A 24,957-nucleotide genomic window follows, 5' to 3' on the forward strand; every position below is an offset into this window, starting at 1 on the left:
GGAGGAAGATGAAGACATTAGAAACCATCAATGAGGAGGATCATACCTGGGATACTGTGAACAAAGACTTCTAAAAAATGATTCTAAATATGCCCAGAGAACTATAGTAAAACATGGATGAAGAATTAAAGGAAATCAAGAAAATGATAGTTGAACACAAAGAGATTAGCAATGGAGAGATGGAAATTATGAAAAGGTACCAAACAGAGTGAAAGATGACAGTAACAGAAATGAAAAATTCCTTAGAGGGGTTCAAAGCAGAGTGGAGTGGATGGAAGAGTCAGTGAACTTGAAGATAAGACAACTGAAACCACCCAGTCTGAGGAGCAGAAAGAGGAAATGAAGAAAAGTGAACAGCGCCCGAGGAGCCTGTGGGACCCCATCAAGTGCACTAGTAAATGCAGTGGGAGTCCTAGAAGAAGCAAGAGAAAAAGGGGCAGAGAGAATAGTCAAAGAAATAATGGCTGAAACTTCCCAAATTGAACCAAAAGAAATGACTGTTGTGCACATCCAAGCTGCTAATGAACTCTAAACAGGATGAACCCAGACAGACAGGCAGGAAGGTAGGTAAATAAGAGGTAGGTAGGTAGACAGATGGAAGAAAGGAAGAAAAGAAAAAAAGAGAGAAGAAAGGGGAGAGAGAGTCAGAGAGAAAGAAACAGAGAGAGGAAGGAAGGAAGCACGCAAATGGGAAAGATGGTAAGATGATAAGATGGGTGGGTCTGGGTAGTTAATTGCTGCACTTCCTACTGCATCTCACTGAAAGTACAAATAGTGACAGTTCATATCATTCAGATTTGACTCCAAATACAGGAACCAGCCATGAAGAAACCTGCCTGATATATACGTGGATCCCTGGAATGTCACGCCTGCATCCAGCCCCACGGCCCCAGGGCAGGGCGCAGCGGCGAGGGCGGAAGGCGCTCCGCTCTGCAGCAGGCTCGCGCTCCATCCATCTGGTTGAAAGCGTATGGTGTGAAGATGTGCGGAAGCAAAGGAAGGTTGGAAGAGACGAAATACTAGAGCTTGAGTTTCATTCTGAGGATGGAAATTCAGTCCCATAGACTTCCCCGTTTCTCTTACAAGAGAGACCCAGATGGAGTGTCTGCCCTCAAACAAACGCAGAGGAAAAGATTTCTTCCATGCCAATGTTTCATCAACTCAAACTACAGGAGCAGCTGGAGTTACTGGTCATATTTGTATACAGTTGAATGCCACGAGGCTCCTTGTTGGCTGAAGTCAGCTGCATTACAAAGATGATACTAAACAACTACAGAAAAGAGACTAGTTGATTTTGCTACTTGGAGAAGTAGTCTTCAGATAATTTATCTTGGTGCGTTCATTTGGATTCTGTACCAACCAAAATCTGACATTCTAAGGGAGACAATGGAATAACTGCTTTCTTAAATCTAGGGTCTTGCTTATGAAACTGTTTCCTATCCCGACATTATAAAAACATTCTATTTTGATCTCTGAATTCTTTTACATTTCTTTTTGTTTATATATTTAATTAACTTGGAATTTATTTTTGGGGTATGATTTAGAAATTCAAATTTTTTTTTTTACCCTTCAAAACAATAAGCACAGCTCTCAATCCATTTCCGATATTCTAAATTCACAGCTGTTTTGCTACTTTCCAGGCTGTTCTAATGATATGCCCAGTTACTGATGCTAGGGTGCCTTGAGAACTGAAGTTCGAGCATTATGTTCTGACATCCAGAAGTCTTTTCCTCATTCTTGGCCATCCATAAGCATTTACTATTCACCTTACTGAGTTCCATGAAAAACTCCTGTTGGGATTTTTATGGTGATGTATGGACTGTCTTCATCTAGGGGGAATGAAAACTTTCACAATGGTGAACCATTCCTTCTGAGAATATAGCACATCTCTTTATTCAGATCTTCCCTCTATTTCAGGACACGTTTGTGATCTTATCCATATGAGCCCTGCATTTCTAGTGTTTTTTCCAAGTACTTACTAGTTTCTGTTGCTACTGCATTTTTTAAAAGCATTTTCTAATTCACTTTTGGTACTGCATGAGAAAATCACTGATTTGTATGTCTACCTTGTTTTGGCACTCTGAGAACTTCTGCAATATATGAGGTCAAATCTTTCGTGAGCTGAAGGCATACTGACATTGGATTATTTTTCCCACTTAACTTTACCTTCTCCCTTTTCACTGGCTTTGGAAAGAGTCACTTGACTTACTCTTCCAACTAACTGTATCTGTGCTACCTGCAGTCTAACTACTAAATTTAAAATTTTATTATGTATTTATTTTCTAAGAGTTTCCCTCTTACCAACCTATTCTTTTTCATGCATAAGGTGGCCCTCTGACCATGTTTGTCACTGAAAATCCAGGCAGGACAATAATGGCGCACTTCCTCCCCAGGTGAGAGTCCTGCTCCTCTCGATTATAAACCCTCGCTCTGATCACTGCCTTTTTCAGCCTGGGGAAGTTCTTCTTTTAAGTCTTTCAATATTGTTGTGGTCTTGCCTCAATACCATAGTATTAGCTTTAGCTTCCACTGTCTGGTCTCCATTTCTCTGATCTTCTTAAGTCTCTCCTCCACACCACCTCTTCTAATACAAATGTCACTGTTATAACTTGAATAACTCAATAGCATGAGGCAAGTCTGACTCGTGTCTGCGGCTGGATTCAGGAGGATCTGCTTTCTCTTTCTCGGCTTCAGGGTATTCGTTCACAGAATACATTTTTAATGAGCTGTTTACTCTTTACCAATTTTCTCTGAGCTACTGGGGATATTTCTCTGAGCTACTAGGCAATGAACAAGACATGCTTCCTGATTTCTTGGAGCTGCTATTTTAATGGTGGCAAATAAAAAATAAAATGTCAATCACCAAAAAATAAAACGTTTCAAATACAGGAAGTGGCCTTAATAAAATAAAGCAGGCCAATGAGTTACGGAGTGGGTTGGCTACTCTGGATGGGTGGGCAGTTAGCAGTCTGACATCCCGACTGAAGACCCAATGACAAAATGAAGCCAGCCAGGTATGGGGGGGTGTTGGCAGGAGGCCAGGGGGGCACTGCAGGCAAATGGAAGAGTGAGCCTGGAGGTTCCAAGGCCAGGTCACTGCCTGTTTTAAGATCTTTCTACCCCTCGTTTTCATTCATGGCAACTTGGAAAAGAAATCTGTACTGAACGAGCAAAGCTAACTTCTAAGCCCAGATTTTCTCTCCAAAGCCTCCTCAGTGTTCTCATTGTAAAGCCAATAAGGAAATGCTGCTCCAGAGGGAAGGCACGAGTCTTAAGAACATTTTCTTTAAAGTGCATGCAAGACTTGCCACTTGAGGCATAATAATGTGCTTAAAATACACTTAGTAAGACCCTCTGGCTAAAAAAATGAAAATTTCCAACCCATATACATTTGAAAAAAATAAAATCTCCACTTAAATGCTTATTTTGACTTTTTGCCCAGGATCAACTGCAAAAGCGTTTCTGTTTAGAAAGCACAGTTCAGCCAGAATCCAGCATGCCGGAGGAAAAAACAAAACCCAAGGCACTGGGCAAATGGGAGCATGTGGGTGTTTAAGACTTTTGTCTGTATGTGATGTGGGCTAGGAAGGGGGGTAGCACTCATTTTCAAAGCCAGCGTCTCCCCACAAGATGAAGCCCCCTGCCGGGCCCTGGGCAGCTGCCTGGCTAAGTGCACTCTTCCAGGGAGGACGGGGCTGGAGGGGCACCGAGGACTAGAGGCCAGGCTTCTCCCAAAGGCAGGCTCTGCTGGATGCGCTCCCTCACGGGGCGGGACCGGGGGATGCTAGGAGCCCCAATGGGTGGTGTTTCCCTGGGGCTAGACCATTCGGGCTTTCACGACTTGAACACAGACCCCCGCCCTGTTCCCCTCGAGGAGCACCAGGCCCAGGATCCCAGGCCCCAAGAGCACTCCCCGAGGACTTGGTGCCTGCCCAGGCCCCTCCTCGTCAGGATCCTGGGGGGTTACCCCTATTGCTGCCCCTGATCTGCCCTCCTCCTAGCTCCAGGACACCCCTTTCCTAAACCACTGTCAGCTCTCTAAACCCCTGTCAGCTCTCCTAAACCACTGCCAGCCCTCTAAACCCTCCCAGAGAAACCAGCACAATTACCACATGCAGACAGGCTAAACGACCCAGATAAGTGGTACCTAAACAAACGAGGGTTTTCAGTCTCCTGTACACTTTGAAAAATATTTTTTCCCTATTCATCAAGAGATAAAAGGCTTATGACTTCCTAGAATGGATTCCAGCTCACAGGCAGCTTGCAGTAGCCCCAGAGCATGGGACATCCAGGCTCCTATAGCCCGGAGTGGCCAGGAGTGAGCCCCGTGGAAGGCAGTGGGCAGTGCAGGGGTTGCCGCTCTGGCCGGGCTCTGCTGCCCCCCAGGTCACTCGCTCCTCTGGGCTTGGCCAGCTCCACTCTCAAGATGCTGGCGCCCAGGTGTAAGCCCTGCAGGCAGGAGATGGCCCGCTGGGCTGAGGCCAGGTCCCTGTAGGAGAGGAAGGCCCGGTGCTGAGGGCCCTGCCAGCTGAGCTCCAGGGGCACCACATCCCGCTCTCTGAGGGCAGCCTTCAGCTCGCTCACTCGGGCGTCCTGGGGGAGGTTCCCAATGAAAACGGTAGCGGTGGGCAGGGCCAGGGCTTGGGAAGGGGTGGCCTCCCTTTGCAGGGAGCCAGGGGGTTCATGCACAGTATGGGCTCGAGGAAGGAGTCCTGCTTGGGAAGCTGTCTGCTGGCTGCCACCTTCCAGAAGGTACCGTTGCTCATCCTGAAGGCTGACATCTTTCCCAGCTTGCTTCTCTCGGCAGCGGAGACTTCTTAATATTGGTATTTTTTCCATCATCTCACAGCTGATCTGAAAAAGTCAAAGTAGCCCCAGCTATTCTTAGGGTGTCCAAAAGAATATGCAACTTGGTCACTAGGGAGAAGAAATCAAAGTCACATGGGGACACCTGCTTTAGGACACTTGCATGAGAAACCTCTCATTACCTGACAAATGGATCAGATGTTGAATGGCTTGAATTGGCCTCAGGGAAGTGGGATTCCCATGGTCCTGAACAGTTTTCTGTCGAGCACCTGGTTTAGGTGGAATCTGGGCCTCAGGGGAGCTGCTGTAGCAGCTGGCAGAATGCAGTGGCCTTTCCCTATTGTCCTAGAAGCCTAGGAAGCGGGGGCGCTCTGGTAGGGTCTCCTGCCCAGAACTGCCAGGGAAGGGCACTCATATTAGGATCACAGGGGCACAGCAACTCCCCTAACTACCCCCCAACTGGGGGTTCTCCTCTGTACCCCACCTCCCTACATCTGTATCTTTCGTTGGGAGAGCCACAGGGGTCTCCTTCTCCTCCCCATCCCTCCACTACAGGACAGCTTTTCAGGGGCCAAACCCTTCAAGGCACAGCTGAAATGCAGAAACAGGGTAAATTTGAAACAGAATGCTCCCTCTGAAAGAACTTCCTAGCAATGGGTCCTCAAGCTATGAAATAACACATACTACACAAAATTTTAAATCTCACCTGTACAGGACTACTAAATGTAATAAGGGGCTTTATCACGACTGGTCTAATCAGTCAACAAATATTTCCTGAGGACATGCAGCAAGGTGGGTGATGGGAGAGTCCCAATATACAAGGCAAGTTTTTGCCTTTGAGAACTAGTCTCAGCTCGCTGATCCCATTAGAACAGAGAGGACCTGGACTAATGCACCTGGAGATGTGAAGCTCTGTGTGGTTCCACCCTGGCTGTCCAAATAGGTTAACGTGAGCAACTGTGACCTGTGTACAATTGGTCTCATGTCATTTGAGGAGTCACATGGCAAAGAGGTACTAGATAGACATGTTTAGTCTGTTTTGGCAATTCTCACTCTTTACAGGCATTTTTTGTTTTTCTTTTGGATGCAAAGCCTATGGCTTGTAAATGAGCACAGTTACCAAGAGGCAAGCCATGGCCCTGCCGTGGGGCTTCCCATAGACGAGGCTCAGTGAGAGCACAGAATAGCACATGAGTTAGACAACTCTATTTTCTTCTACAGAAATAATTAGTATCAGTGCTCTAATTATATTCAGAACAACACACAAGTTAGAGCAATGGTTCATAACCTTGGCAGTTATCGGGACCCTTGAGAAAAGCTGGAGCTCCCTCCCAAGAAAAACTCACCCACAATTTTGCATACAACTTCCCAGGGACTGTGCAGCCAAAGTCTACTATCAGCCTGCAAACTACAAGAGGCCACGGGCCCCAGGTTGAGAATCAATGAGTCAGGGTAACATTTAACCAAATACAAACACCTAAACACAGTCACGCACCTTCTTGTAAACTTAAAGGCTCTTAAACCCCATTAATTTAATACCTGGTTTCTCTCCCCATCCTAAATAGAACACACTCTCTGCTCCATCATTCATGGTTCCGCCCCCTTGGCAGTGTGCATCTGCAGCCTTTGCAGTGGGCCCTGGCCTGCTTCAGGCTTCTCAACAGAAAAACCACTTAATGGAAACACTTCGCAAATAAATTCTTGTCCTTTCTATTGTTTCCCATTGTTGAGATGCAAAGAAAACAAACAAAAATCATATCTATGCTACGGAGATATTCATACGCAGTAGCTTCTCTTTTGTTCTCAAAAGGAATTTTCCCTCCGTGGTCCTTGGCAGCTATATTGAACTGACTCGCCCTCACTAGGCCAGGATCCCAGGAGCTTTGGGTCCCATGGAATCCCAAAGAGGATCCAAGTCCAACCAGTCAAATTCCTTCCCTTATCCCATCCTACCTTTGTAAAAGGTTCAGACCTTGTCTTCTTTTGGAATATTTAAAAACAGATTTAAACTGATCATCAGTAGATTTTCAACGCCATCTCAAGTTCCTACTGAGTACGATCAGATTTAAAACCGCAAGGACAGCTGGAGAAAAGGTGTCGCGCAGGCACATGAAGAACAGGCTGGCACTCCAGTCAGAGCCCATGCAGCGGGAGCCACCAGCCAGACCCTCCACTGGGGAAGGGGGGTGTGGCCACGCCCTCCCAGGAAGTACCACACTGCAGACCGCCATAACCCTGCAGCAGCTGTGCTGGCTTACGGCCCCCAAATTACTGTAAGGCCCAGAGGGTTCTGTCCAGTGAAGCTACAGGTTTTCCTAAGGCAGATGATGTATGTGTTCTCAGCAAACCTGGTCCTTTGCAGCAGAAATCCATTTGCAAAACTAGGTGTAAAGCAAAAATATAACCTCACTCATATCACAGGGAACAGCTAACCTGAGCTGGTACAGGGACAAATGACAATCAGCCAAAGGATATTAAAAATATTTTATCCACACATAGGAACTAAGTGAAAATGTGTTCCTTTAAATAAAATTGCTCATTTCAAGAGCAGTATTTTTTTTGGTAAGGAATGACAAAGCTGCACAGCACCTCACTCTTCTGCTCTCCTCCACAAATTCTAAATGGAAAAAAATCTTCCTAAGAAGTGGTTCTTGGCATTTTCCCAGCTGTTTGCCATTTCTGTCCTTGAAGAACCATCCTCTGCAAGCCAACTGGCTGGTACGGCCACACTCCGACGAGGCCACAGCCATTTTACTCTGCTTTTTCTGGCTGACAATTAGAGACATTTGTTACGTTTTGTCAATTTTCCATGCAAAATGGAAGATTTTGCCTGTTAATCAAACGTAAAAATTTTCTGCCCTTCTGTAACTAAGCATTCTATTCTCAAAAAATAGTATAAGACAAATTTGATTTTCTTTTTTATGTTACAATCACTCCTCACTGAAGAGTGAAGCATAGATGGCAGTCATTTAAAAATGCATATTCTCTTTGAAGATCAAATTTGAACATTTATCCCCTAGAAATGCCTGCTAAGTCTACCACACATTAGAAATCTGACTCTCAAGACATCTGTTTCCTAACCTAAAAAGAGGAGCCTCAGCTTCTAATCATCACTCAGATACAAACTGATATTTTATAATTTTGGATACTTTGCTTTACTGTCAGGGTCTCACTCTATTTGGCTAGAAGATGAGGAGATTGGGAGAGATGGTCTTTAAAATCCCCTCATTTTAGAATGCTACGATGTACTTGAGCAGATGCTGGCAAAGATCTTTCAACAAAGATGTTAAAGATAACTTTTAACACTAAAAGCATTTCTACCACCACCAAAAGTATTAAGTCTCCTGCATGAGACTAAAGCTTATCACTCACTGATGAAAATGCTTTCAGATATTTCCAAGTGACCAAGGTGAAATAACTATATATCTGTATGCAGGCTCAGAGAATAGTGCAGAGAAAGTCAAGGGAACATATTATTTTCCATAAACGTCATCCATGCTCAAACATCTATTAGCTTTCTAATTGCAGTTATCACTTAAATAATACACGGCTCATTTAAGACATCTTTTTGCACAAAGTTGGTCAAAGGGTCGGTTAGTTATAATTGCACTTCTGACATGGGCCCCAAAAGGTGGGCAGGCGCAATGCCCGGTTCTAACCACACGGGGTGTGACCACACACCATCACCCCTCAGACTGTACCCCAAACTCAGGAATGTAAAGTCCTACTTGGGGGCTGCTATGGAAGTCACGAATAACTATTTAGTAAAAGTATTTTAATTTCATGACATACACGATCACCTTAAAACTTATGCTGCACAACATGCCAGTCCCGTGTCACCTTGGTGGGTGGGAAGGTGGGGTCAGTGGGCGCAGTCACGGAAGGGGCCCACAATGAGGTTCAGTACAGAAGTTTTGCAAGCAGAAACAGTATTATAATCTATAGGATGGTTTCTGGAGGTCAAATTCCTACAACAGACTAAATTGCAATGCGCACCATTCCCTATTTAAGAGACAAAAATTATAAAGGCATAAAACTTATGAAAGCTTAGGGTACTGCCGTACACAGTTGAGTTTTCCTTGGAGCTATAGATACACAGCAAGGAAATCTAGGTTTCTTAAGGGAAAAACTAATGAGATAGGGCCAGGCAGGCCACACTGTAGCTGGGATTGTAGGACACTACTCCTAAAAGTGAACAACAGTTCGCCAAACACAGGTTCGACACATGAGCCTGCTGAGTCAACCTGGCCATTCCTGCCATTGACAGGTGGTCGTAATGAGAAGTAGGTCCTCAGTCCAGGTCTTACCAGAATCCCAGAGGTCCTTCAACTAGATTCTCAAGTCTGCCCCCGGAAATTTTTATTCTTAGCTAACTTATTCCAATTGTATGGGTGATGATAAAGTATGGCCACTCCAGGTCTGGGAACAGCTGCTATGCCAGGGAAGAGACTCAGTCCCGGGAGGCCGTGTCCCCCCGCCCCCGGCACCCAGCAGTGTCCTACCTTGGACCATGCGATTCCCCATGGCTTTGGCCGTGCACACCCTGTGGAGATGACTCTCGTTGGGGTGAGGATGTAGTCGACTGTGAGGTCGTGGTCCTCAAGGAGCTCTTCAGGAATGTCCACCACCTGGTCCGACAGGGGTGGAAGATGGAGCTGGCGGGGCGTGCTGACCCGGCTGTCTGCCAGCAGCACTCAGGAGGAAAAAGATGCTTGTTATAGGAGCACCCAGAGTTCGCTGTGGGGGAGGCTCACCGCCTCGCCACCAGATAAACCCAGTGAGTAGCCCATCAACGCCACTCACAACACATGCACAGTGAGAAAGCAGAGGTGGCTCCCCCCCCCCCTTTCTCCCATGGCCCTTTCACAGCAGCACCTGGCAATCATGGACGATGGTGACCACTGGTGTCCCCTCACTGACTGCTCCCATGGCCACCATCATGGCGTACTCCAGGTCAGCGTATCCTTCCCCCTTCCCGATCCGCCAGCCTAGGAGACAAGGCAGAGAATCAGCACTTGTGTGCTTGGGAATCCCTCAGGGGCACATTTTCAATCGAGAAATTGAACCCTATAGCCCCGGCTCTCCCATATGAAGAGCCTGCACCGTGGGCTGAATACATATAGTGACTGAAACCCACAAAGTGGGCCCTGAACACATTAAACAGGTTATGGAAGAAAGCTGAGTCAGGTTTACATGAGTTCCTTGTGAGCAAGATCCACATTTAAAAACAATGAAAGCAATTTTAATGAAGACTAAGAAGAAATTTCTAGCAAAAGCAAAGTATTTTTAATCTCCTTATCTTAGTGGGAAAGCCAAAACTCTGAAATCAGGGATTCATCTCAGATGGCATAGCCCCATCTTCTGAAAAGCACTAATTAGTTATCCAATTCAATCCCATGGTTCCCAGAGAAGGAAGAGTTTAAACAGCACTGGTACTCTTTTTTTACTTTTTAATTTTTTATTGAGAAATCTTCATACACATAAAGTCTATCCATAGTGTACAATCAATGGCTCACAATATCATCACACAGTTGTATATTCACCCCCCTGGCTGGTACTCTTATGAAAATTCGTGATGGGATACTGGAAGGACTCCAGAAGTCAAAGGAGCCAAACTCAACTGTAAAGGTCTCTCTGGTGAAGTCAACTATTCCGGAGACAAGAACGCAGCACAGCAGCGAACACAAAGTCCCTCCTGGCTCCCAAGAAAACCCATGTTTTCTTCTCATTAGGAAGGCCAGGATGTCTCAGGAAGTCTGTCTTCTGGGTGACATCTTCAGCATCGTCACACAGAGCACAGCATCCCTGCCAACAGGTCTTAAAGACTCAGATCTGATCGTGCTGCTTTCACTACTAAAAACCATCAGCCACGCATCCAGAGAAACAAGAAAAAGAATGTGACAGAAAAGAGCAAAGGCTATGAACAGTTCTTAGGAAAAGACAAGCAAATGAAGAGTGGACAAAAGAAAAATGCTTAATTTCACTCATAATTAAATGCAAGCTAAGAGGCAAATGAGAATCCATATTCACTAATAGAGTGGTGAAAAGGAAGCAGTTTGCTAATTATAGTGATTGGCAAGGGAGTGGGAGGGGCCAAGGCTCACGGAGTTGTCGGCTGTGAGTTGGGCAGCCTTTCTGGTGAGCAGCTGGAAATAGCCATTGAGAGTTAGAACGTGCTGTTTGGGTCAGCCACTGGCAGTCCTCAAAAGCAGAGTCTGACCATGTGACTAAGAAGCGCTCTTGTGATCCCGATGGAAATAACTGCGATGACCACGAGTAAGGGTCAGCTGCACACCCTGAGGCCCACCACGTGCTGGAGCGCTGCACAGCTCTTCCACACGATGCCGACCCTTTAGCGCGGAGGGAAAAGAACCCGGGGACCCCTCTCACACTGAAGCCAGAGCTCTGCAGGGACCACCAGCCCTTATATGGAAACAATAAAAGGATACGTGTAAGTGCAGAGATCTCTCTACAATGCACACGTGCTGGCACACACGCATGAAGACACCAGGTGTCTTCCCTGCTGACAGAGGGGTTCTGGACAGCCCCTCTTGAACAAAGGTAACCTCCTGTTGGGACCTTAATTTGGACATGGCTTTAGAACTGTAAACTTGCAATTTAATAAATTTCCCTTTTAAAGCCACTGCATTTCTAGTATATTGTATTCTGGCAGCTTTTGCAAACTAAAACAGATTTTGGCACCAGAGAAATTGGGTGCTGCAGTTTGCAAATATCAAACATATTGAAACGGCTTTTAAAATGGATAAGGGAAAGAATCTAGAAAAGTTGTAAAGAGCTTGATAGAGAAGGCCCAGAATGCTTTGAAGAGACTGTTGGTAGAACTGTAGATTCTAAAGCTACTTCTGATAAGGCCTTAAATGATTGCAAACCGGAAGGAAGATGACCCTTGTTTTAAAATGGCAGATAATCTGGCAAAATTGGTTTTGGATGGAAGGCAGTTTTAAAAGCCACGAACTTGGATATTTAGCAGAAGAGATTTCTGAATTAAATGTGGAAAGTGTGACCTGGCTTCTTCTTGCAGCTTATAGTGAAAAGCAACAGGAAAGAGATAAGCTGAGAACTGAACTCTTGGGGATAAAGTAACCAGAAATTGATGGTCTAGAAAATTCTGGGCTTCCAGAAAGGGAGACCCCAGAGAACAGTGCCCCATTTGAGGATTTAACCAAACATGGAACCAGTCAGCTATTTCTGGAAAAGTCTGGATTGGAGATGAAGTTATCCAAGAAGATTTGCGGGAAGTCCTATTGTCTGATGGTTATGATCCCTGCCCATTACATATAAAACCAACAAGAGTGTTGTGGGATCTGTATAAGTGGAACCACTGCCAGTCTGGACTAAAAGGGACAAACTGAAGGAAAAATAATTTCAGAGGCAGAAGTTATTTTAGAGGACGCTAAGATCTGAAGCCAAGAAACCCTGGGCCAGGAGAGCAGACGCACCCAAGCAACTGGAGAGGGTGAGTTTGCCCTGAGGGCAGAGGGTGGGCCTTTCACCTCAGTGTCCTGGCAGAGTGTGTGCCCCAGGCCTTGGAGAGGGTGGAACACATTCCATGGGCACTGGGGAGAGCCCAGCTGCCACCACGTTGTCCTGGAGGGGTTGAGCATGTGCCCTCACATGTTCACACACACCACTAAGATGACAGAGAGCCTGGGTGTGGCCCTGATGTTTGGAGAGGGTGGAGCTGAGAAAAAGGTGGTCTCTCCAATGTCCTCCATGGTTGCATTTGGAGAGAGCTGGGCCACTGCGTAGGCCCTTGGAAAAGGTGGCACTGTCGTTTTCTAAAGCAGTGAAGATAAATGACTCTCAGACTTTGGAATCTAATGGAGTTTGCTCCGTAGGTTTCTGGAATTGTTTGTATACAGTGACCCCTGTGTGTCTTCCCATTTCTCCGTATAGATGTGAGTATCCCATGACTGTCCCTCCTTTGTATACTGGCTGCAGATAACTCGCTCTGAGCTTTACAGGTCCAGAGCTAGAGGAGATTTTTTTTGACTTAGGATAGACCATGCTTATTGCTGACTTTGATGAGATTTTGTACTATTTCTTTGTATTATATTTGTATTTTTACTAAAATGGTTTAAGGCTTTGTGATATTGTAATGGAATGAATGTATTTTATATTTGGAAAGAACATGTCTTTTTGGGGTCCAAAGAATGTGTCGGTTTGAAACTGTTGTGTACCCCAGAAAAGCCATGCTCTTTAATCCTCATTCAGTATTACTGGGTGGGATCTTTTTAATTGTTTCCATGAAGACGTGACCCACCCATTTGTGGGTGGCAACTTTTGATTAGATGGCTTCTATGGAGATGAGCCTCCACCCATTCAAGATGGGGTTGATTACTAGAGCCCTTTAAGAGGGAACCATTTTTGAAAAATCTTCAGAGCCCCTAAAGCCAGAGATCTTTGAAGATGCAGAAGGAAAATGCTCCTGGGGAAGCCCTATGAAATGAGGAGAGAAAGCTAGCAGATGTCGCCATGTGTCCTCCCAGCTGAGAGAGGTGTCCAGAAGCCAGAGACCCCAGCAGTTGCCAGCCAGGTGACTTCCCTGCTGACATCAGGGCTCCAGACAGTATTAGACTTTTTTAAGTGAAAGTAACCTCTTGTTGGTGCCTCAATTTGAACATTTTCCTGGCCTTAGAACTGTAAACTTGCAACTTAATACATCTTCCTTTTAAAAGCCATTCCATTTCCAGTACATTGAGTTCCGGCAGCTTACTAACTAAAACAGATAAATGCATTTCTGTACTATCTGAATTTTCTAACCATATTCATAGTTATTTTTATTATTATTATTGAATATCAACAAGGGTTTCTCTAGGTAATGAGATTTATAAGACAGTTTTTATTTTCTTATTTATATGTATCTCTGAACTAGAAAAGGAAAATCTTGATTATTATTATTATTTTTTAGAGGCAACCTTAGCTGATCTCCCACTGCAAAAAATTGAAGCCCAAATCCCGTGGCCTCAAGCCCTCTCCCACCCAGCCCCCATCTATAAATGCCAGTGCCATGTGGACATGGTCCCCTGCCTGGAAAGCTCTCCCCCACTCCATCTGACTTGAATACGCCGGGCTATGGGGGCCCCAGCTCTGAGCGCAGTCTGAGATGATGCCTTGTCTGGGGTCACAGGTCCCTCCTCTGAACTCTGCTAGCACCAGCCCTGAGTTCTGTCCACAGCACCGAGTGTGTCCTGCAATGCCTGCCCCTCCCACTCCCCATGGGCCGAGGCAGAGACTTGCTTCTCTCTAGTCCCATGTTAGCCCATGTGGGTGCTGACCCATGCTAACCCCTGCCGATAACGATCCAGGATTATGACCAGGAACACACAGGAAGTGAGACATAAGTAAGTACACCACCTCCCCTAACAGCTAAGAGACAGCTGAGAAAAGAAAGGGCAACTTGAAAGTGAAGATATTTAAGACCAACATTCAAACACATGATGCTCAGGGCTGGAATGAATGCCCGAGAGCCTTTCCTCCCAGCTATTCACGGAAATGTTTTCTCCAAGGAAGGGGACTTTGGCTTTAGCTGATCAATTTTTAAAGGGTGTTTTGGGAAAGAAAGGACAAGAGAGCACATTTTCCTCGTGGCAGCCCACACCGCCCTGTGTGAGCACACGTCTGCTGGTGGGCAGATCCCCGGAGCCTCCTCATCCAGCCGCAGCTGGAGGAGACTGGGTCCAAACAGCACCCAGCGGGGCCCAGGCAGAGAGGAGCAGAGGGGACCCCACAGGGCAGCATGGTGACTCTGCCCTCTCGCCACAGCATCAGGGCTGGCAGGAAGTGTCAGGGACACGCCATGTTGTTGAGGAAGCTACTGCCTCAGAATACAAACAAGGTTTAGAACCAAATGTTTTTCCATTGACTGGAGCCCCTCCAAAACCAACTATTTACAGACACACTGCAAATAAATTCAGCTCCATCTCCAGTGTGCTTAAGAACAGAGAGAAAACCTTTCACCACCTGCTGAGAGTCATCTTACTTTATTTTTCCTGCTAAGCAAAGTGAAAACACTGTCAAAGTGTCAGGAGGTGTCACTAGGAAGAGGTGCTGAGTTGATTCTCCAAGGGAATGATAAAGGTAGTGGTCTGGGGAGCCCAGGCATCTGGCCAGCAAGTGGGCCTCACAATGGGCTTTCAGCAGACACAGAGCGAGCTCGTAGCACAGCGACCCGCAGGCGAGCCGCTGCAGCTGAGGGTCCATGTTCTTTAATCTTACCTTTCTCGGAAACAGCAACAGATCCCACGACAACTAAATCCACGTGGACTTTGGAATCCAAGCCTATCGGTACACTGTAGTTCCGCACACCCTAGAAATAGAGACACAGATTGTAAAGCTTCAAACCACAGCTACTTTCTTGCTTTATTGTCAACGATCAGGGGGCACTCCAGGTTTGAATCAATCTCCTGTTTAAAACAAATAAATGTACCATCTTATGATAATTCTTTCCTAGGAAAGGGGCTAGAAAGAATGGACGGAACAAAACAATAGGCATTAATTTCATAATATTTAATAAATCTTTTTTTTGGGGAGGAGGGAGAAGAGCACAGTGGTTAGAACACAGCTGTGGAGTCAACTGGAACTAGGTTCAAATCCACTATTGGTGTATGACTTCGGTAGGTTTTGAGCTCTCTCTGCATTGGTTTCTTTATCTGTCAAACAGGGATATACTGCCTGCTTCATCGAACTGTTGCTGGAATCAAGTGAGATAATGTAGTTAACATATTCAGTACCAAAAAAAAAAGCCAATAAATGTTGCATAGACATATTTGTTCATATAAATTCCTGGAGGACATCATCTTTATGCATAGCATATTCACTTAAAAAACATTACTTAGCCAAATAAAATGTATTAGAAGAATATCCACTTATTTGGCTAATTAATGGAGGTTGGTATTCAAGAGCAGGGAGGTAGAACTGTGTTCGTGATTCTCAGATGACAAGGAAAAAACAACATTCAGTTCTTCTACAGAAAAGGATCCTGCATGAGAAGACCATGGTACGATGTCACAGCTAGAAAAGTGATATGACAAAGGACTTGTAGGATCTGCATAGGTGATTAATTGGGACCTCCCAACCGTCAAGCTGTAGTTGTGGGTCCACGTTGTGCCAAACAGCAGAAAACAACAGAACCAGTCACGTTTGGGCTCACATTTTCTAAATCCAAGCCTCCAGGGCAGGCAGCTCACACACCCCACCCACCTCCCCAGCTGTTCTGGTGGCAACTGATGAAAAGACTCAGAGTAAGAAAAAAATACGCAATACCAAACACCACGAGCTAGCACCCTGCTAACACTAGAGGGTGCAGGAGTACCAGATAACTTGTTTCTCTTTTCTTTTTTTGTAATAGGGAATTTATAACTTGCCAACTTGGGGCAAAATAGAAACTGAATTATACAAATGGAATTTATTCATACTGTTTCTACCTAGCTCCTTATTGACAGATTGCTAAACAGCTTAGCATCTCCATTAAGTTGCCTTGTAAAAAAAGAAATGTCAACTTCACAGTACAATTTTACATTCTAATTCATCAGGAAGAGAAGAATAGTTCTTTCTAAAGGGTGGTGTTGCTATCTTGAACTTACCTGAGAGGTGGCACATTTTCTCAAGACGTCTTTGGATGCCCCAGGGGGTGGTACGATCTTATTAAACAGCCCTGTTCTCAGTCGGGGTGTTGGAACTAGCAACGTTTTTTTGCTCTTTTAAAGGAAAGAGGATAGATAATTACAAAATAAAGCATAGGAACTTTTCTGTATTATGTAGGTGTTTTTAACATTTCAGGAAGGGAAGCAAGTTACCATTACCTACATTTTTGGTGCATGTCAAGGAAATTACTTGTTTGCAAAACCAATTAAATAAGGGGGAGGTCAATTTTACTTCAAGCCCTTTTGCTGCATTGCCTTGCTATGTAGCAAAGAGAGGCAAGGCATTTATTGAACTTGCTAACCCTATTTTACTGCCCTTCAAGATTGTTAAAGGTAAAAGATGACAATGCCAATCCAAACTGAAATTGGTTTTCATATCAATCCCAATCGTAACTTTCCTGTGTCTGTTCTCAATATGAAGCAGCACAGAATAACAATGATTTTTTTACCTTGAAAACAGTCTACCCTAACCACATCGTAAAAATGCTATTCCATCAAACATTTCTAAAATTTGCTCAATAAATATCAGTCTAAAGAGATAGAACTCATTATAGTAACTACTTTGTATTGACCTGAGTCAATGGCCCTTTTCTCTCATTTACTCCTCAAATGCCTTCTAGGGAGTCCTCAAGCAGGAGTTTAAAGCGTGGGCCCAGGCCAGCAGCAGCCCCTGGCACTTGCTGGAAATGAATCCCTGCTCTGAGGGCAGCCCTAGCACCCAGCACTCTAACAAGCCCTCTGGGTGGTCTTGGTGCTCACTCAAGTTAGAGAACCATGGCTCTAGGCCATCTCTGATGATCATGCAAGGGAGGCCACAGGAAATAAAAAATTCATAAAATCTTTCATGTTAAAAAGAGCTGATTCTACTTTTTGTGCAGGAGATAACCTGAGGTCAATAACAGAGCCTAGAGAATCAGTGTGGCTACTTAAAGGTTTTTTTTTTTACATGGGCAGGCACCGGGAATCGAACCCAGGTCCTCGGGCATGGCAGGCAAGCATTCTTACCTGCTGAGCCACCGTGGCCCGTCCTACTTAAAGGTTTTTAACAACAAGAGAACAGCATTTCAACCTACGCAGATGTAATTACCACATTCACTCCTTTGGTGAGCCAAAAGTTTGGGTTCCATTCGTTTGTTACCTCTGGATTCTCTTGTACTTCTCTGGAAGCCGCTCATCCCCTAGCTTGGTGGAGGGCAGCCTGGTTATGCATTAGAGTAGCCCAGGGAGGCTTAAGGACTCACACTCCAGAGGCTTTGAATCAGAATATATAGTCTCTACAGCTCCCCAGCTGATACAAATGGGTGGCCAGGGTTGAGAAAGGCTGCCCAAGATGTTGGCTCTCAAACCTGCTTGATGGAAAAAGCCATGTGAGACTCTCAGGCACCCCTCCCCACTGATCAGCAACTTGAAGCAGAGTCCTTGTCAGGCCCATAGGCCCTGGGGTTTCTGGGTGTGGCCTGTGCCCATGTGCATCACCATCATCTTTACTTGCTTCCAGGTGATTCTCAAGCCAATAAAGTTTGCAAAAACTCCCAAGCAGCTTGTTAGCAGAGCTAGAGAGCAGAGGCCACATGTGTGTTTTTCACCAGGACATCTCTATGCCCATAACGGTGCTGGACAGAAGAGATTCTCATTAGTTCCCCCATTAACTTCCCTGAATAGGTGCATGAATGAAGTAACAGCAAGGAACCCTGACATCATGCCATCTGGCTGCAACATTCTTGCAGGTGGCCTTGGCTAACATTCGAGCTGGTTGGCTGAGGGTCTAATAGGTGAGACTGCCTCCAACCTCAACACATACATAGGGTTCTGGAGTTGGGCTATTGGGTCAGAGTCCCAGCTCCACCACTGCCTGACTATGGGCTTGGCCAGGTTACTTCACCTCTCTGTATCTGGGTTTCTTCAACTGCAATGGGAGAATAAATATGGAAATAGTTCCTAGAGGATTACTGGTAGACGTAAAAGACATAGCACAGGAAAGGTGCTTAGAGCTCTACCTTGTACGTAATCAGTGTTCACTGTTGGTCCTTCATCGCTTCACTGCTGCTGCTGCTATCACCTCTAGATCATCAAAATGACTTATTGGTGGGGAAATGAAGCTCCTGGAGGAGCCTGCATAGGAGGCCCTGTCCACCAGGGAGCCTGGCTCTTCTAGGGTTGAATGGAAATCAGCAAAGTGATCCATGAGATCATTTAAAGACCCCAAGCAGGACCCCACTTCCTCCTGTCACTCCCTGTAGAAATACTTCCTGTTACTCATTTGCTATCAGGAACAAAACGTGCCCTGCATAGACAAGGCTGCTCAGCAGCTTGATCTGACAACAGTGGGGGTGGGACTGTGTCATTGTACAGCGGGTGGCAGCAGGCAGCTTGCTGAATGCCCAAGGGCCTACGTGGTAACACTTAGTGCCAAATGCACCTGAGGAGTAGTGGTTTGTTTCAGCAAAGCAATATCACTCATTACATGAATGATCTGTTAACTAAATTTTATTGCTTTTATAGCTTTGCTTGAATTTAACGTTTAGGGTTATTTTTCCACGTATCAAATCAAATTACAGCAATTCAAATCAACCCTAAGATAATTAATTCTTGGAAAGAGGCCCCTATATTTGAGAAACATTGCTTTAATTCTGTCTATATTTGGGGGGCACACTTATCAGACTTATCATTCAAGGGTTATCAAGCTTCAAAGAATTTAATATTATCAATGTAGCAAAACCAAACAAACATATTATAATGCTCTTCTGATGAGACACATCAGAATTGAGAATGCCACAAAGTCATCATTTTGAATATCCATTATCTCTGAATTTAGGAACATTCAGGACTTGACTGACCAGAAGAACAACTTCTGGACTGTTTTTGGAAAAAGTAGCTCCAAGGGCACGTTCTGGGTCGGGGGAGTCAGAAGCACCACCTTTCTAAGCAGGGGACTGCGCACATTTACCAGCCTCCTGGAGAACATGTTCATGTCAGCAGCCAAGCGTCCAGCTCGGGGCAGTGGGATTACCTGCAGGGCCAGCAGTCGAGCGCCTTCCAGAGGTTTATCAGGGTCCACTTTAAGATCCTGTGTTCTGGCAAAAGCTTCTAGCTCTTTGATGTTTTGGCAAGCCACATAAGACCCCTAGTTAGGTAAACAGACAGAGTTGCACTTACTTCGAGGACGAAGAAGCGAGCATTTTTCTGGGGAGCATCAGGATTTACTTTAATGGTTCTGGCCACTTTGAATTCCTGCAAACGTGGGAAATGCTCAGCAGCCCGAGAAGCACCCTGTTTTTAAATGCAATCGCATGTTACTGAAAGGATGGGTGGATATTAGGCCAGCATTTTACCCAGACAGGCAGTGGGGGCTAGCTCTTAGCCACCCACAGAAACACCTAAGAAAGCAATCAGGATAGAAAGGGAATTGAGAAAAGTCTAACCCAATTTAATTTTTACCGAAATAAAGCATACATCCCTCCACATGTACATATCCTGAGGGCTCAGTTTGAGGAATTTTTACAAAATAAGTATGCCCTTGTGACCACCATGTAAATTAAGAAAGAACACACGACTGTTAATCTGGAATGGCCCCACCCCCTCCCAACTGAGCCATTTTTGAAAGATGTTTAAAATGACTCTGTACACCTTTCATTTTTATCCTGTAATTCGTGTACATTTTTCTCCCTAGGTACAAACTCCCAAACAAAACAACATAACCACTGAGCCATACAAGCAGGCTTTCAAAGGGGCAAGGATGTGTGTGCTTGTCTCAGAATCAGCTCAGCTGAGGACCAGAGAAAGGCTGGACTTTGCTTTAGGGAAGCCAGGTCTGGGCAGAGAATGTCCAGGCAAAAAGTGGGTGGAGGCAAGCAAATCGTTTGTTTTTACCTCTTGAAAAAAATGCATGCCAAAAATTAAAACCTGTCTGTGTAATGTTGCGTCTCTCAAGCACATCTTTGTCTATTAACACTGTCATAAACAAACATCTCTGATGATCTCCTAGTTCCAACTGTTGGGAAACAGGCCCAGTGTGGTCAGGGTCTGCAAGCCCTCGGTGGCTCTTCACAGGACTAAGTGCCAGGGTTCCTCTAAGAGCTCCTTCACCCCATATGGCTCGGTGGGGTGGTGGGTGCTGGGGGGTGGGGTGCTGGGAGGGGAAGCAATGCAGGGAAAAGTCACAAGAGTAACATCTGCCAGCCAGGATAAATAATTAACACTTTACTTTGTATCAAACTGTAAACAACAGCCTTAGGGCCACCTTCCCCCAAAACAACAGAGCCTGCACAGACAGGCAAGGCAGGACCGACACCGACCCAGGTGATGGTGAAGTAACACAATGAGGGACATCTCTAAACACATGTGGCTTTGATTTCACACCACTGCTCCCGGCTCACTGGAGGCGAAGCCCCGTGCAGCAGTGCCGGCACTGTACTACCAAGTGCTATTCAGTTAGGAGTGTCCTGTTTTACATGTAGATACTCTGGGAATGCTTGAGTACCTTGAAGTTCGGAATTCTGTGATGCACAGGCCGGGGGAACTCAGCTAGATTTTGTGATTCCAGGTAGTCCCAAATTTTTTCCCGAATGCCCTGTTTAGAGATACCTGTTGCAACCAAAGGTGTGACTTATTAATAAAGAAAAGAGGAATCCCACCCTGCACACAGACACAGGTTACTTAGCATCCTGCTCCACGCTGATGCTCCCAGCTGTCTGCACTGAAGTTAGTGACCAGGCCAGAACAGAATCTAGGTCTACCGATCTGTGTATCAAAACGTCAGGGTTAATGGTGAGTTTTATATTCATGACAAATTAATAAAGTCGGGTTTAATATGGTTCTACTGAGCTTTAACAGGAGAACATACACAACCCAAATGATGTAGCCAAGAATTCCTAGAGTCTTCGTTTGGACATACAAGTTCTGTTGAGAGGTAAAGGAACTATAACTTGATAGTCTCTTCAGTCCAGTTAGAGCTAGGATTAGTTTACTTCTGCTATAAATCAGCTAAGTTTAATTTGTAAGGTAGCTATTACGTTGGTTTACCAACTACCATTCATTTTATTAGCATGGGAATCTTTTATTCTATATTCAACTTTGGAAATGCATTTTTAAGCAACAAATACGCTTCTTAATTATTTGATTTGGGCAATACTAGTAAAATTTGCATAAAGTATTTGCCCCTCTTGGAGGCGGAGAAATAGAAAAATCAGCTTCTAGTAAAGAAGAGAATAAATTTAAAAGTCTAGTATATTCCTATGAACACTTTTTAAATTGCTTTATGGAATTTTCATTTCTGTTGGTCCAAAAGGATGTCCTGGTACTTGTGTAGATGTCTGCTGCAATTCACTTTGCTATCTACTACCCAATTTATTTTCCTAACAACTTCTTATATGGCAACACTGTGAGCTGTTAAGCAAAGGCTTTCCCCTATGGTCATCTTGCATGCTATCGCCACCAACCTCAGAGTGGATTAAGCGCCCAAATGTAACTCATCAAGGAAGAGGAGTGCTAGGTGCCCTAGTCTATCTAAGAGTCTCAGCAGGGACACAAACACACGGGGTGCTCAGGGAACACTTATCTTTGGAATGGGAGCTGAGAGTATACCTCTTCTTGTTCAGCGAACCCGCAGTGTATTAAAAAAACTGAAACTCACCCATAGATTATGGGATGCAGCGTGTGTGGCTAGGGCACATGTCAACACCTCAGCAATGAGGGGCTGACTGAACCTCTCAATTCTTGAAGTCTGCCTTAACTAAGTGGTGACTGCTCAAAAGGCACCCAAGGAAGCAGCCCCACAGCTAGAGAGGGCACTTGCCACTGCCATACTGGGGGTCACTGGACAGGAGGTGCCTTGGAGATGCGGGTGGGTTCCTTACCAAAATATATAAAATTTTGTAATTTTAAATCATGTGAATAAATTACCTTCTAAAACCTTAAATTTTAAAAAAAGGATTTTTAAAAAGCACAAAAGGAAATATAATGGAAAGCATCTCTCATAACTGTCTGCCAGTTATCACCAGTTCTCTTTGCCTCAAGGCAACCAATGCCTGTGTTTCCTATCGATTCTTCCCCAGGTATTTCAGGAGTCATACAAGGAAATGCTTTTGTTCTCAACCCTCTTTTTTTTTTTTTTTTTTTTTAAAGAAAGACAGAGAAGGAAGGAAGGATGGAAGGAAGGAAGGGAGGAAGAAAGGGAAACATCTTTAAACATTATCTTATTTTATTATATTTTGTTTGTTTGTTTTTTACATGGGCTGGGGCCGGGAATCGAACCGGGGTCCTCCGGCATGGCAGGCAAGCACTCTTGCCCGCTGAGCCACCGTGGCCCGCCCAACCCTCTTTTTGACTTTTCATAATTGGTGGTCCACTATAGATACTGCTCGACATTTTGCCTTTTTTTAAAAAATTTAATGAAATATCTCAGAGATCAGCTCATATTGCTATATTAAAAATCTCTCTCATTCATTTCTACAGATGCTTATTATTTCATTGGATGGACAGGCCAAAATTTACTCAAGCAACCCCCATTGGTGGGCATTTGGGGGTTGCTAAATTTTCTTACCAAAGTGTGTTCCCCTGACCCTTATTTATTTTTTAGAGCTCTTAGACATAAGTGCCACCACTTTTTTACACCCTTAGGTAAGGGGCCTAACTCCTCCTCGAGCCCTCTCCAAACACTGCTGGTGCTTTTTTACCTCAATGGTGTATCTGAATCACTCAAAACTTCTTTAAAAACCAGATCTAGGTATGCCAATGGACCAGGTGTCTCTAAAGATGAAGGTCCAGATTATATTGCTGTAAGCCTGGGTGGAGCCACCCCTCTGAGACCACAGAACTGGTTTCCTGCACTCTCCTGCCTGAGAAACAATAGTCTCTGCTGGAATGTTTGCACCTCTTCCCAGCAAACTCTTACACATTCTTCAAAGCCCAGCTCCAGCATCACCTTCAGAGAGTGGACCCTGAGAACAAGTCACCCGCCACCCTACATGCCGCTTCCGTCCCTTGTGGATTTCCCTATCACAGGGTGTGTCGAATGAGCTAATGCAGGCAAAGCTCTTGCTGGCCACTTCAGCCTCATCTCTCATTACCCTTCACTTTGAGTTCTAGACTCACTTTTTGTTCCCTGGCCTCAACACACCAATTCTCATTTCCTTTCAGCCCTCATTCCTCCTCTGCCTCTTCTCCACTTTGGTCAGCCCCTTCCATCCCTGCTGGTCTAGCTCAGATGCTGCCTCCTTAGGGAATCATCCTCTGCTTCAGATGATGCCCCTACTTCAGAACCCAGACCACGCTCACTGGTTTTTTGTCTCTCATTTTCCAATCAAACAGAAACAATTACATTGGCACTGTTAGAAGTTTAGTCCATTTATTGCCTTCACCAACAACCCTGAGGTCCTGCAATATTTCCAGCGCTGTGCAGGATGCTGCATGGGACGCGAGAAATGTAGAAATTGTGGCCTCTGCTCTTGAGAGTCAATCAATCATAAACATTTAAGTGACTCATTTATAAAGCAGTGGGCTAATGGGGAGTGGAAGGGGAGCAGAGAAATAAAAGGAAAGGGCAGGTCTTTGCCCTTGGAAACTTACATAAACATGGGAAATGATCAGAATAATAAAAGGTGACACGTATTAATGTGCGAAATGCCTGCACTGTTTTGTAATTGCCTGTTCACTTTGTCCCAGTAGACTGGAGCCCTGTCTCTTCCGCGCGGGTCTCACTCATCCTTCTATCTTGGGCGGGAACTGCTCCTAGCACAAGACCATCTGTTGACTGCGCTGTTTACCTTCTCAACAGGCGGCACAGGCAGAGGGCAGGGGTGGATTTGTCCACAGTTGTCCTACCTGGATCGGACAGACTCTGGCATGCCATGAACATTAACACCGATGACTATCTTTGCCAGGCAACCCTGCGGTCAGTCGGCAAGCCTCTTCCCCACCCCACGGTGACCTCCTAGGGGCCAGGGGCTCGAGAGCAAGCCTTCCCGGTGCCCAAAGCAGGGCCTGACACGGCGCCCGCTGCCCGGAAAGCGCTCGCCAAGAGTAGGCGCTGGTTAGAGGGAGACTCGTCTCGAACGCTGCCCCTGCCACCAGCCGTGGGCCTCAGTGCTCCCTGCTGTAAAGCGGGGCGAGTGCGGCAGAGTTCGGCCCCAGGGGGGCTGCGAAGACTTGAACCGCAGGCGGCCCTTCTCGCTCCTCTTTCCATCGGCTGGATTCCACCCGCCAAGATCACGCCTCGGGTCGGGCCCGCCGCTCCCTCAAACCCGACCTCCGCCCAGACTTGGGCTTGCCCCTGTGCAGCCCCGAAGCCCCCTCCGCGCCCTTCGCCAGCCCCAAGCGGTCTCCCCACGCCCACTCGCGCCCCTCGCGCGGGTGGACCTTCCCTCGCGCGCCCCACCGCCCCCGCCGCGCCCCTCACCCGCCCTTGGCTCCATGGCGACGCCGTCCCTGCGGAGTGACGCGCAGTCCGGGCGCGCGCTGACGTCACCCCGTCTCACGTCTCTCTCCG

The 24,957-nt window shown here is 45.7% G+C and overlaps 1 protein-coding gene across 4 annotated transcripts; it reads right to left on the reverse strand.

Annotated features, from left to right (window-relative positions):
• Positions 1–4,176: 4,176 nt before the first annotated feature.
• MTHFSD (methenyltetrahydrofolate synthetase domain containing) lies at positions 4,177–24,946 on the reverse strand. Of its 4 annotated transcripts, none has more exons than XM_077133236.1 (8): positions 24,868–24,946; positions 20,953–21,056; positions 19,483–19,596; positions 16,413–16,526; positions 15,046–15,136; positions 9,682–9,794; positions 9,309–9,434; positions 4,177–4,854 (listed from the first exon to the last, which is right to left on the reverse strand). In XM_077133236.1, the coding sequence occupies exons 1-8, from the start codon at positions 24,881–24,883 to the stop codon at positions 4,297–4,299; spliced, it is 1,236 nt and encodes a 411-aa protein (XP_076989351.1). In that variant the 5' UTR covers positions 24,884–24,946; the 3' UTR covers positions 4,177–4,296. The 4 variants fall into 4 exon arrangements, with proteins under 4 accessions (XP_076989351.1, XP_076989352.1, XP_076989350.1 ...); XM_077133237.1 differs by lacking the exon at positions 19,483–19,596 and adding an exon at positions 19,629–19,742; XM_077133235.1 differs by lacking the exons at positions 19,483–19,596; positions 24,868–24,946 and adding exons at positions 19,629–19,742; positions 24,294–24,817.
• Between the last annotated feature and the right edge of the window lie 11 nt (positions 24,947–24,957).

The sequence above is a fragment of the Tamandua tetradactyla genome, chromosome 16, assembly GCF_023851605.1.
Source record: "Tamandua tetradactyla isolate mTamTet1 chromosome 16, mTamTet1.pri, whole genome shotgun sequence".
Taxonomy (NCBI): Eukaryota; Metazoa; Chordata; class Mammalia; order Pilosa; family Myrmecophagidae; genus Tamandua; species Tamandua tetradactyla.